General features: G+C 44.7%; 1 protein-coding gene across 2 annotated transcripts in view; it reads left to right on the top strand.

Moving 5' to 3' along the window:
• The first annotated feature begins 3,756 nt into the window (after positions 1 to 3,756).
• The window catches only part of LOC137431087 (ephrin-A2), a 29,709-nt gene continuing 19,916 nt past the window's right edge, over positions 3,757 to 13,549 (top strand). The window contains exon 1 of one of the 2 annotated variants that reach the window (XM_068121984.2): positions 3,757 to 4,064. In XM_068121984.2, coding sequence (XP_067978085.1) covers positions 3,967 to 4,064 — 98 coding nt within the window. In that variant the 5' untranslated portion in view covers positions 3,757 to 3,966. The remainder of the gene's footprint in view (positions 4,065 to 13,549) is intronic. The other variant, XM_078781387.1, reaches the window with a different exon arrangement.

Raw genomic sequence — 13,549 nt, 5'->3', positions numbered from 1 at the left:
GTACCAGTTTGCATGTAAAACAAATCGCAATTCAGTTATATCGAAGCGGTACTCTAGTAAGTACCAGTTTGCTTGTAAAACAAATCCCAATTCAGTTATATCGAAGCGGTACTCTAGTAAGTACCAGTTTGCTTGTAAAACAAATCCCAATTCAGTTATATCGAAGCGGTACTCCAGTAAGTACCAGTTTGCATGTAAAACAAATCCCAATTTAGTTATATCCAAGCGGTACTCCAGTAAGGACCAGTTTGCTTGTAAAACAAATCGCAATTCAGTTATATCGAAGCGGTACTCTAGTAAGTACCAGTTTGCTTGTAAAACAAATCCCAATTCAGTTATATCGAACGGTACACCAGTAATTACCAGTTTGCATGTAAAACAAATCGCAATTCAGTTATATCCAAGCGGTACTCCAGTAAGTACCAGTTTGCATGTAAAACAAATCCCAATTCAGTTATATCCAAGCGGTACTCTAGTAAGTACCAGTTTGCGTGTAAAACAAATCCCAATTTAGTTATATCGAAGCGGTACACCAGTAATTACCAGTTTGCTTGTAAAACAAATCGCAATTCAGTTATATCCAAGCGGTACTCCAGTAAGTACCAGTTTGCATGTAAAACAAATCCCAATTTAGTTATATCGAAGCGGTACACCAGTAATTACCAGTTTGCTTGTAAAACAAATCGCAATTCAGTTATATCCAAGCGGTACTCCAGTAAGGACCAGTTTGCTTGTAAAACAAATCCCAATTCAGTTATATCGAAGCGGTACACCAGTAAGTACCAGTTTGGTTCTAAACAAATCCCAATTCAGTTATATCCAAGCGGTACTCCAGTAAGTACCAGTTTGGTTCTAAACAAATCCCAATTCAGTTATATCCAAGCGGTACACCAGTAAGTACCAGTTTGCGTGTAAAACAAATCCCAATTCAGTTATACCGAAGCGGTACTCCAGTAAGTACCAGTTTGCTTGTAAAACAAATCGCAATTCAATTATTTCCAAGCGGTACTCCAGTAAGGACCAGTTTGCTTGTAAAACAAATCGCAATTCAGTTATATCGAAGCGGTACTCCAGTAAGTACCAGTTTGTTTGTAAAACAAATCGCAATTCAGTTATATCGAAGCGGTACACCAGTAAGTACCAGTTTGCTTGTAAAACAAATCGCAATTCAGTTATATCGAAGCGGTACTCTAGTAAGTACCAGTTTGCTTGTAAAACAAATCGCAATTCAATTATTTCCAAGCGGTACTCCAGTAAGTACCAGTTTGCTTGTAAAACAAATCGCAATTCAGTTATATCGAAGCGATACTCCAGTAAGTACCAGTTTGCGTGTAAAACAAATCGCAATTCAGTTATATCGAAGCGGTACTCCAGTAAGTACCAGTTTGTTTGTAAAACAAATCGCAATTCAGTTATATCGAAGCGGTACTACAGTAAGTACCAGTTTGCGTGTAAAACAAATCGCAATTCAGTTATATCGAAGCGGTACTCCAGTAAGTACCAGTTTGCGTGTAAAACAAATCGCAATTCAGTTATACCGAAGCGGTACTCCAGTAAGTACCAGTTTGGTTCTAAAACAAATCGCAATTCAGTTATATCGAAGCGGTACTCCAGTAAGTACCAGTTTGCTTGTAAAACAAATCGCAATTCAGTTATATCGAAGCGGTACTCCAGTAAGTACCATTTGCGTGTAAAACAAATCCCAATTTAGTTATACCGAAGCGGTGCTCTAGTAAGTACCAGTTTGCTTCGAAAACAAATCGCAATTCAGTTATATCGAAGCGGTACTCCAGTAAGTACCAGTTTGCTTCTAAAACAAATCCCAATTCAGTTATATCGAAGCGGTACTCCAGTAAGTACCAGTTTGGTTCTAAAACAAATCCCAATTCAGTTATATCGAAGCGGTACTCCAGTAAGTACCAGTTTGCTTGTAAAACAAATCCCAATTCAGTTATATCGAAGCGGTACTCCAGTAAGTACCAGTTTGCATGTAAAACAAATCGCAATTCAGTTATATCGAAGCGGTAGGCCTACACCAGTAAGTACCAGTTTGGTTCTAAAACAAATCGCAATTCAGTTACATCGAAGCGGTACACCAGTAAGTACCAGTTTGCTTGTAAAACAAATCGCAATTCAGTTATATCCAAGCGGTACTCCAGTAAGTACCAGTTTGGTTCTAAAACAAATCCCAATTCAGTTATACCGAAGCGGTACTCCAGTAAACACCATTTGCGTGTAAAACAAATCGCAATTCAGTTATACCGAAGCGGTACTCCAGTAAGTACCAGTTTGGTTCTAAAACAAATCCCAATTCAGTTATATCGAAGCGGTACTCCAGTAAGTACCAGTTTGCTTGTAAAACAAATCCCAATTCAGTTATATCGAAGCGGTACTCCAGTAAGTACCAGTTTGCGTGTAAAACAAATCGCAATTCAGTTATATCCAAGCGGTAGGCCTACACCAGTAAGTACCAGTTTGGTTCTAAAACAAATCGCAATTCAGTTACATCGAAGCGGTACACCAGTAAGTACCAGTTTGCTTGTAAAACAAATCGCAATTCAGTTATATCCAAGCGGTACTCCAGTAAGTACCAGTTTGGTTCTAAAACAAATCCCAATTCAGTTATACCGAAGCGGTACTCCAGTAAACACCATTTGCGTGTAAAACAAATCGCAATTCAGTTATACCGAAGCGGTACTCCAGTAAGTACCAGTTTGGTTCTAAAACAAATCCCAATTCAGTTATACCGAAGCGGTACTCCAGTAAACACCATTTGCGTGTAAAACAAATCGCAATTCAGTTATACCGAAGCGGTACTCCAGTAAGTACCAGTTTGGTTCTAAAACAAATCCCAATTCAGTTATATCCAAGCGGTACTCCAGTAAACACCATTTGCGTGTAAAACAAATCGCAATTCAGTTATATCGAAGCGGTACTCCAGTAAGTACCAGTTTGCGTGTAAAACAAATCCCAATTCAGTTATATCGAAGCGGTACTCCAGTAAGTACCAGTTTGGTTCTAAAACAAATCCCAATTCAGTTATATCCAAGCGGTACACCAGTAAACACCATTTGCGTGTAAAACAAATCGCAATTCAGTTATATCGAAGCGGTACTCCAGTAAGTACCAGTTTGCGTGTAAAACAAATCCCAATTCAGTTATATCGAAGCGGTACTCCAGTAAGTACCAGTTTGCGTGTAAAACAAATCCCAATTCAGTTATATTCAAGCGGTACTCCAGTAAGTACCAGTTTGCGTGTAAAACAAATCCCAATTCAGTTATACCGAAGCGGTACTCTGTTATTCTTGGATCCAATTCAGTTTGGGCGCAAAGGAAACCTCGAGGAGTTTCCGGTTCGAGTTGGTCCATTCAAACGATGGTTTATGAATGAGCATCATCTCCGAGCTTTGTTCGCGCCAACAAACTGATGGAAAACGTTGCGAGGCAATTAAAGTGTGAAAGTGAAATAAATAATGGTTACAATGATTGTCTATAAGCTGGGTGGGTATTCATGGTGTCGTGGGGATGGCATCGCCGGTGGGGACGTTAGGGTTCGGTGTTTGACGGGGGGGGGGGGGGGGGGGAGGAGGAGGAGCCTCGGCTCATGATCGGCCAATTGCAGGGACGCAGGAGCCCGATGATTGGGTTCAGCCCCGGAGCCTGCGGGGAGGGTGGGAGTTGGGACCTCGCGGAGGCCCCGCCCACTTCGGCCGCGATGGGCGGAGTCATACGTGGCCCGTGGGGAGCTCGGGGGACCGAACGAGCACTTGGAAGAGAAAGAGCGCGAGTGAGAAGCTTGAGCGAGTGAGCGAAGCGGCACGAAGGGTGCGAGGGGAGTTACAAAGCCCCGTTCGCCCCCATTTCCCCGATCGCATTCCTGCACCGTCGCTGCACCTTCCGCGACTCGCTGCACCCAGCTTGGAGTACTCCGCGAGCCGAGCACGGTACTCCCCGCACGGACGGCAGATGGCCGCGGTGGCGCTTGTGCTGTGCGCGGCGCTCTACCTGGCGAGCCGCGCCGCCGCCGAAAGGTTCGCCGTGTACTGGAACCACAGCAACCCGAGGTACGTGCCGCACTCGCCGCACCGCGCAGACCCATTCATCGCGATCAACGTGCTGCAAACCTCTATTACTCCCCCCCCCCCCCCCCGCAACCCCCAACCCCGCCGTGCCCGGGGTGACCGCGGGGTTGTGGGAACGCGGGAAGCGCGTGCCTCCAGCGGAAGCGCGCGGCGCGTGTTTACGTCGCCGGTGGAGCTCGCGCGGTCACTCCACGTGGGTTAACCATGGCGCGAGCGTGGAGTTAACTCGCACTTGGAAAAAGTTATCGTAGTCGGGAAGGGATGTGCTCGCGATAGCAAGGGGTCTTTGGGAGCGCACAGGGGGCAAAGTGTGTCCGCCATGGGGGGTTTGGGGGGTCGACAGACTCCTTGGGTCGTTAAGGGAATTGTTAACAGCGCTCCCGCCGGTCGTTACCCTGTTATTCTTGGATCCAGTGCTGGAGATATCACGAGGATTGTTTGGAATTCGTCATTTGTGAAGTTTACAAAAGCTTTCGCACAACTACTGTGGGATATGCACTTATTGATCAATATGATTATTATTGTCATGACGATGGCCAGGTAAACAACTTACCTGCAACAGTGGAAAGTTTCAGTTCTGTTGTCGAGTTTATTTATTTATTTTTCTCCACCTTGCACGGTGAACCTGGTTACCTGGGCACTGCTTGCTGTCCCCTTATTATGGCTATTCTGGACACCTTCTTACCCAAAAACATTTTGACCCTTTATATCAACCCCATAAGGCCCTCTGGTGGTCATTCAATAGGAAAACATTACAACACCTTGTGGGTGTGAACTACCACACCTTCATTGCATGTGATGTTTATGTGTTGATGTTACTCCATGATTTACAGGTGAGTCTCCCATAATAAACCATCAGTGCTAAATTCGTATTATTAACAATAACAAGTGAGATATATAAGAAGTTTATGGGTTGACTAGTGAGAAGTAAAGAATAACTTCTTCTTCTTCTTTGGAGGCACAATTATTCCCCACGTTCTTGAGTTTTCCGCCCAAGTCTTTCACGAACCGGCTGGCCAGACTTTTGTTGTTGTTCTTGTTGTTGTTCTTGTTGTATACAACATCGAGGCTCGTGAAAGAACTAACATTAATCACACAAAAAAATCAAATAGACACATAAAACATATAATAAGGCGAGCGCTAGACAAGATGGGGGAGAGAGAGGGAAGCACACAAACACAACATTTGAAAGCAGGGACATCGGGAGATCTGTGGGAGGGAGAGGGCTTGGGGGGAGGAGGCGTGGGAAGGGGGTGGGAGAAGTATAAAACATATGGACACTGCAAGGACTTCCAGGAAAGAAGTCGGAATTTCAAAAAAGTGGATCTGGGGTGCATTAGCGGGGGTAGAAAAGATCAAGGTTTTGGATGGGGGAAGATAAGAGATGGTGGTGAACAGCTGTTTTAAAGACCTGGAGGGAGGAGTGGGATTGAAGAGAGTGAGGGAGTTTGTTTCCAGAGGCGGGAGAAAAGAGGAATGAAAGAGTGAAGGTGAGCAGAGAAAACTGACGTTCGACTAAGCAGTTAAGGGCAGGAATGCGTAACTTGTTCATGATGCCGGCGATAGCGCGTCTACTCTTCGCGAAGGACGCCGTGGGATATTTAACGTCCACCAACTAATGCCAGCAGACACCAGGTTAACGTCCATCCGAGGGATGGCACACACATTGATGAATCACCAGGATGAGAGCTTACAGCTGGGCGATGATTTAAACCCAGGCTAGACACCTTACAGGTGAGTGTGCATACCTGAGGCCATCCTGCCAGCCCTGAGAGGTAAAGCCAAACAACAAGACGAATACACTGCCAATGAAGTTTGCAGGTGTAGATATTTACCGTCTGTATGGAGAACCAGGAGGGAGAAGAAAGCGAGTGCTGGCTGGCATGGCTCGGGATTTGGAAAACAGGAAGGCATCTGGCAACGGTCCGGGACCGTGATGGAATATTGTGAAAGCAATCTACGAGGGCCAACAGATTTGGATAAAGGTCGAGCCGATGCACGAGGTGAGGCCCAAAGTGATGTACGCACACTTCGATCGAGTCGAGAGTGCGTCGCCCGCGCCATGATCGTCGGTTAGCCTTTCCCGGGCAGCTAATCCGTCTTGCACGTGGCAGCGCCAGCGTCCGGCGCGCTTTGCAATTACTCTCCTGCGGTTGGAAATTAACCATCAGCTCGGCAATACTTGGACAAACCAAAGTTGATCGAGCGACGCCGATAGGCAAAGGACAAACGAGCAAACGTGTTATAAAAAAAATAATAGGCCACGCTCAAAAAAGGGTCTTCAAATCGCCCCCAAACGAGGGGCACTTAAACGTTGAAGGAATACCAATGTCCTTTTATTTAACTTTTATATATTAAATAGGCTGGCAGGTTGGCATACAGGTGCGCACACTCGCCTCCAAGGCGTCTGGCCTAGGCTCGAATCCAGACACCCTGGTGTTTCGCAGACGGAGTCATTCATCAACGTGTGCAATCCCTTGGATGGACGACATCAGTTGCTGGATGTTAAATATCCCAGGTTGTCCTTCACGAAGAGTACGGACGCCGTCACCGGTACCTTAGCCAAAAAAAATCCAAATTCCTGCCCTGGCTACGACTGAGAAGGCAATGGCAAACCACCCAGTAGAACCCTTGCCAACAAATAACTTCAGCAGCACATGTAATAATAAATTAATAAATAGGGAAATCAAGTTGGCATGTCTTCGACCGTCGTGGGTATCTCGTTCCTCGAACTTTTTGAACGTGCCCACGTCGAACGTGCGAGGACGCGCTCCACTTGGCATTTACTTCAGGACGGCCTTGTGTACGTGCATAGGAAATGGGCATAAAAATAAATAATTGCTTTCCTTCTTTACGGCCTAGCATAAAAGTCAGCCAAGATATACAATAGTGCCTGCTTTATCTCGCACCAAAGTGCAGGGGGTGGGGCAGTAAATATCCGCCCCCCACCATAACTATGACGTCAGTTGTAGATACAAAAAAATTTTGGACTTTTTTTTTTTGTTATTCAAAGTTTATGAAAATCATAAAATTCCATCCAGGTTCCAGGGTTCCATCAATTCCCAAAGTTATCATCAAAAATTTCATGAAAATTCCCAAATTCCATCCAGGTTGCTTCATGAAAAAAATTTATGAAAAATATCCGCCCCCCACCATAACTATGACGTCAGTTGTAGATACAAAAAACATTTGGACAAGGAGGCATTTTTTTTTTTGTTATTCAAAGTTTATGAAAATCATAAAATTCCATCCAGGTTCCAGGTTTCCATCAATTCCCAAAGTTATCTTCAAAAATTTCATGAAAATTCCCAAATTCCATCCAGGTTGTTTCATTAAAAAATTTATGAAAAATATCCGCCCCCCACCATAACTATGACGTCAGTTGTAGATACAAAAAATTTTTTGACAAGGAGGCTTTTTTTTTGTTTTGTTATTCAAAGTTGATGAAAATCATAAAATTCCATCCAGGTTCCAGGTTTCCATCAATTCCCAGTTATCTTCAAAAATTTCATGAAAATTCCCAAATTCCATCCAGGTTGCTTCATGAAAAAAATTTATGAAAAATATCCGCCCCCCACCATAACTATGACGTCAGTTGTAGATACAAAAAACATTTGGACAAGGAGGCATTTTTTTTTTTGTTATTCAAAGTTTATGAAAATCATAAAATTCCATCCAGGTTCCAGGTTTCCATCAATTCCCAGTTATCTTCAAAAATTTCATGAAAATTCCCAAATTCCATCCAGGTTGCTTCATGAAAAAAATTTATGAAAAATATCCGCCCCCCACCATAACTATGACGTCAGTTGTAGATACAAAAAACATTTGGACAAGGAGGCATTTTTTTTTTTGTTATTCAAAGTTTATGAAAATCATAAAATTCCATCCAGGTTCCAGGTTTCCATCAATTCCCAGTTATCATCAAAAATTTCATGAAAATTCCCAAATTCCATCCAGGTTTTCATTTTTAAAAATCATGAAAAATATCCACCCCCCTCACCCCCCCCCCCCCCCCCCCCACCATAACTATGACGTCAGTTGTAGATACAAAAAAAAATTGGACAAGGAGGCTTTTTTTTTGTTTTGTTATTCAAATTTGATGAAAATCATAAAATTCCATCCAGGTTCCAGGTTTCCATCAATTCCCAAAGTTATCATCAAAAATTTCATGAAAATTCCCAAATTCAATCCAGGTTGTTTCATTGAAAAAATGTATGTAAAATATCCGCCCCCCAACATAACTATGACGTCAGTTGTAGATACAAAAAAAATTTGGACAAGGAGGCATTTTTCCTGTTTTTTATTTTTAAAATGTTGCTCGCCGACATTGTGTTGGTCGTTGTGATGCAAGATTCTCGTGCAGGTCATGCAATGTGAATTCCATCCAGGTTCAAGCTTTGCTGAACTCAACAGGAAATGAGGGACAGGTAGATGACGACGGTGTGTACAGACACTGTACATTCACCCAGCAGGTTCATTTCTGACTCTGTCGTACACTAAGTGCTACGAAAAGGCGACATTTTTGCCGATTATTTTAATAATGAAATGTCAGTTGCGCCGAGGCCTACTTAGGCACCAGAAGGTTGCCTGCTTTCGATTTCGCCAAACTCCACTCTGATTTCCCAATATAAATAATCAGGAATGCGAAGGGGTGGATAAGAACTTTGTAAGTACATCCTGGTGCGGTGGGTTTTTATCATCCGTATGAGGGAGAGGGAGAGGGGGACGATTGTCAGGCCCTTTGAAGTCACGGCATTTCAAGCTGCCCTTTGAGGGCAGCCATATTGGTGTGAACTTTAATGCCTGGTTCAGTGCTTCTAAGAGGGAGGTGAGAAGAGAGAAATGAGTAAGGAGAGGTAAAGTGAGATTCAGAAGGATGGCTCGAGTGGGAGAGGAGGACAGTGAGTGCAAGGGAGAAGGACGCGGCCATGGACGGGGTCGGGAATACAATAGGCATTGTGTATTGGGGGCAGGAGAGAGCGGAAGGTTGGGAGCAAAGGGTTTGCACCCCCTCTTTATCTTTCCATATTTGTCAAGACCCCCTTAAGGTGCTGTCTCTTTCACTCACTGGCACATTATCCAGAGCACTCATCACTCCCTAAACCTATTGGGAAATCGGCACAACATTGCTCACTACTCGGCCCACACATACCATTATACTCTGCGTGCGCCATCTTATCCTCCACACCCATTAATGCCATTCTTCACACACACACACACACACACACTCCACACACGTACCTACACACGTACCTACACACTCCACACACATACCCACACACGTACCCACACACTCACACACTCCACACACTTATCCAGACACGTACTCACACACTCCATACACGTACCCACACACGTACCTACACACTCCACACACACTCCACACACACACTCACACACTCCACACACTTATCCAGACACGTACTCACACACTCCATACATGTACCCACACACGTACCTACACACTCCACACACGTACCCACACACTCCACACACACACTCACACACTCCACACACGTATCCAGACATGTACTCACACACTCCATACACGTACCCACACACTCCACACACGTACCCACACACTCCAGACACGTACCCACACACTCCATACACGTACTCACACACTCCACACACGTACCCACACACTCTAGACACGTACCCACACACTCCAGACACGTATCCACACACTCCATACACGTACCCACACACTCCACACACATACCCAAACAATCCACACACGTACCCACACACTCCATACACGTACTCACACACTCCACACACGTATCCAAACAATCCAAACACTCCACACACATATCCACACACTCCATACACGTATCCACACACTCCATACACGTATCCACACACTCCAAACACGTATCCACACACTCCACACACGTATCCACACACTCCAAACACGTATCCACACACTCCACACACGTATCCACACACTCCAAACACGTATCCACACACTCCAAACACGTATCCACACACTCCACACACGTATCCACACACTTCACACACGTATCCACACTCCACACACTTCACACACGTACTCACACACTCCATACACGTATCCCCACACACCACACACGTATCCCCACAATCCACAGATGTATCCACACACTCCACACACGTACCCTCTCACTCCACACACGTGACCTCTCATTCCACACACGCGACCTCTCATTCCACACATGTACCCTCACACTCCACATATGTACCCTCTCACTCCACGCACGCAGGAGCACCGAGAGGGGAGGGTGCTGAGAGGGGGCAACCATCCCGGAGCTCGGGCCGAGTAGGGGCCCGTAATTATTCCTTCAATTTCTTTGTTTCATATAATGATTGTTTGTGACAATAAAACATCGTGGACAGCTTTATTTTGTGTCTCCCTCCAAGTCAATCAGGATGATTCCCCAGAATACCATTGCCATTGTAAGTACGTAACACCTCCCTCATGAAATAAACTACTGTGGGAACAATTTACATCATGATAATCGTGGTAATGACGTAATGACATAAATTAACACAGGAATGTCGGCCAAACGTCACCGATGAAATGGGTTAAGAAACGAATCTGCATATATAAATAAATAAATAGCTTCCCAATTCTCCTTAAATATGGCAAGTATTTGTTCCAACAAAAATAGGGAAACCTCCATAGCGATAGGTTGATAAAAATATATATATTTAAGGAGGCCCAGATGAAGGGGACGCAACACTTGGGATTGTCCTGGGGCCCATTCTGGGTCTCACCGGCTCTGCAACACACATACCCTCACACTCCACACACATACCCTCTCACTCCACACACATACCCTCTCACTCCACACACATACCCTCTCACTCCACACACATACCCTCTCACTCCACACATGTACCCTCACACTCCACACATGTACCCTCACACTCCACACATGTACCCTCACACTCCACACATGTACCCTCACACTCCACACATGTACCCTCACACTCCACACATGTACCCTCACACTCCACACAGGTACCCTCACACTCCACACATGTACCCTCACACTCCACACACATACTCTCACACTCCACACAATACCCTCACACTCCACACACATACCCTCACACTCCACACACGTACCCTCTCACTCCACACACATACCCTCTCACTCCACACACATACCCTCACACTCCACACACGTACCCTCACACTCCACACACATACCCTCACACTCCACACACGTACCCTCTCACTCCACACACATACACTCACACTCCACACACGTGTACCCTCACACTCCACACACGTACCCTCTCACTCCACACACATACACTCACACTCCACACACGTGTACCCTCACACTCCACACACATACCCTCACACTCCACACACGTACCCTCTCACTCCACACACATACACTCACACGCCACACACATGTACCCTCACACTCCACACACATACCTTTACACTCCACACACATGTACCCTCACACTCCACACACATACCCTTACACTCCAAATCCATTTGTCCATTTGTATATATGAGTACACCTGCTCACTATGGGAGCGACAGGGGTTCATGTTATTATCCTTATTATTGCCAATTATTATTACTATTACTTATGTTACATAAAGTCATTGAATGATTACACCGTGCCTCACGTAAGGGTGGGGGGGGGCGGGGGGAGGGGGTGGGGGGAGCAGGGGTGGCATATCACAAGTCACAAACCCTCCTGGGGAGTGGGCATATTGTTTCGTAATATCATTAATATTATGCTATTATCATAAGTGTTGTTATTACCTTTGTAATGACAAGTGACTCTGGAAAAACGCCACAAAAAACACCTTGGAGTAACTCCATGTTAGCGGCAGGAAGAGTCATGTTATTAACCCTTGTGGAGTATATAGAGTACAGCAGATCTATGATCAGGTGCGTTCGTCGACGTGATAAGAACTAAGTGATGTCAGGATTCCTCCAAATTTCATTCAGTTTAGTATTAAACAGCATTAGCGACTGTTTAAAAAACTAATCAAACGTGTTTGTGGTTTATAATATTTTTACTTCTGGTAGAGGCCGATGGCCCGTTGCTACCACAAAAACGGCATGATAAGCTATTTATACATATTAACATGGCATTTGTACAAGGAGGAAACATGCTTTGGGGAGGTGTGATATTATTACAAATAATTTTGTTTTGTAATAACATTAATATTATGCTTTAGTTATGAGAAGCGGCCTTGGAAAAACGCCACTCTAAAGCTATCGTAACACGGATATACACCTCAACACGCAGCCCCATTGGCGTGGAAAACCTCATTGGCGGAGAAAACCCCCTTAGGGAAGGGGGCAAATTTATTCGCTACAACCATCATTATGTAACCCTTCGTCATCCTGTTAACTTTGGTTGAGATTGGTTAAGTAACGACCGAATGTACCGTGGACAAAAATCGTCAGACACACAGACAGACATACACCAAATTGCGTATTTTAGTTTGATGATTCGCGACACAACTTCACCATATTCTGGACCCGCCAAACTCTCTGCAGACCTGGACAACATCTCAAACTGGTCAAACAAGTGGAACATGTCTTTCAATCCTGACAAATCCCACACTCTCACTTTCACTTTGTCTCTCCAAAAAGACCGTCTGGACAACTATCTACTTTCTCAACAATCCTCTTGAAGAAGTTCTGTCACTCAAGCTTTTGGATCTCACTATCTGCCATGATCTTTCCTGGGAAAACCACATTTCCAATCTGGCCTCCAAAGCCAGTCGCCGACTGGGCATCCTCCGTCGTGCGAAGTCCTTTCTGGGCACTTCTCCCTCCAGGTCTTTAAAACAGCTGTTCACCACCATCTCTTATCTTCCCCCATCCAAAACCTTGATCTTTTCTACCCCTGTTAAAACACCCGAAATCCGCCTCTTTCAATCCCCAACTTATTTCCTGAAATTCCTAGAAGTGTTAATTTGCTTTATTTTTATTTATTACAGTGTATCCTCCCTCCCCCAGCCCTCCCCCTTCCACAGATCTACCGACGTCATTGTTCTCTACTGTTGTTGTGCTCGTGTGCTTCCCTCTCTCCCCGTCTTGTCTCCCGCTCCCTTCATTGTATGTTTTGTGTGTCTGTGCATGTTTTCATGTTCAATGTGTTAGCTCTTATACGAGCCTCGATTCTTTATATATATATATAAAAAAAACAACCCCCAATGGAAACTGTATGGTTGGCTTGTCCTGTAGTGTTCCCATCTGAACCCCAAGCTCAAATCCCATGCACCACATGCGTTTGTCCATTGTATTTGCTAACGTCCTTGTAATTGATGTGGAAGCACGTTGATATCCACTGATGTTTTCCATGTGATTTATATACGAGCTCCACCAGGAGCCTCAGATCAATGCAGGGATAAAACCTCTGAGCTCCAGTCACAAACCTCCAAAAAAGGGAGTGAAGGAAGAAGCCCTGAGACGTCTGCCTGTGATCAAAGATTAATGGTTC

This window comes from Myxine glutinosa, chromosome 7 (assembly GCF_964187855.1).
Source record: "Myxine glutinosa chromosome 7, kmMyxGlut1.1, whole genome shotgun sequence".
Taxonomy (NCBI): Eukaryota; Metazoa; Chordata; class Myxini; order Myxiniformes; family Myxinidae; genus Myxine; species Myxine glutinosa.
The sequence above is the reverse complement of the archived record's forward strand: the minus strand, read 5'-3'. Positions and strand labels throughout refer to the sequence as shown.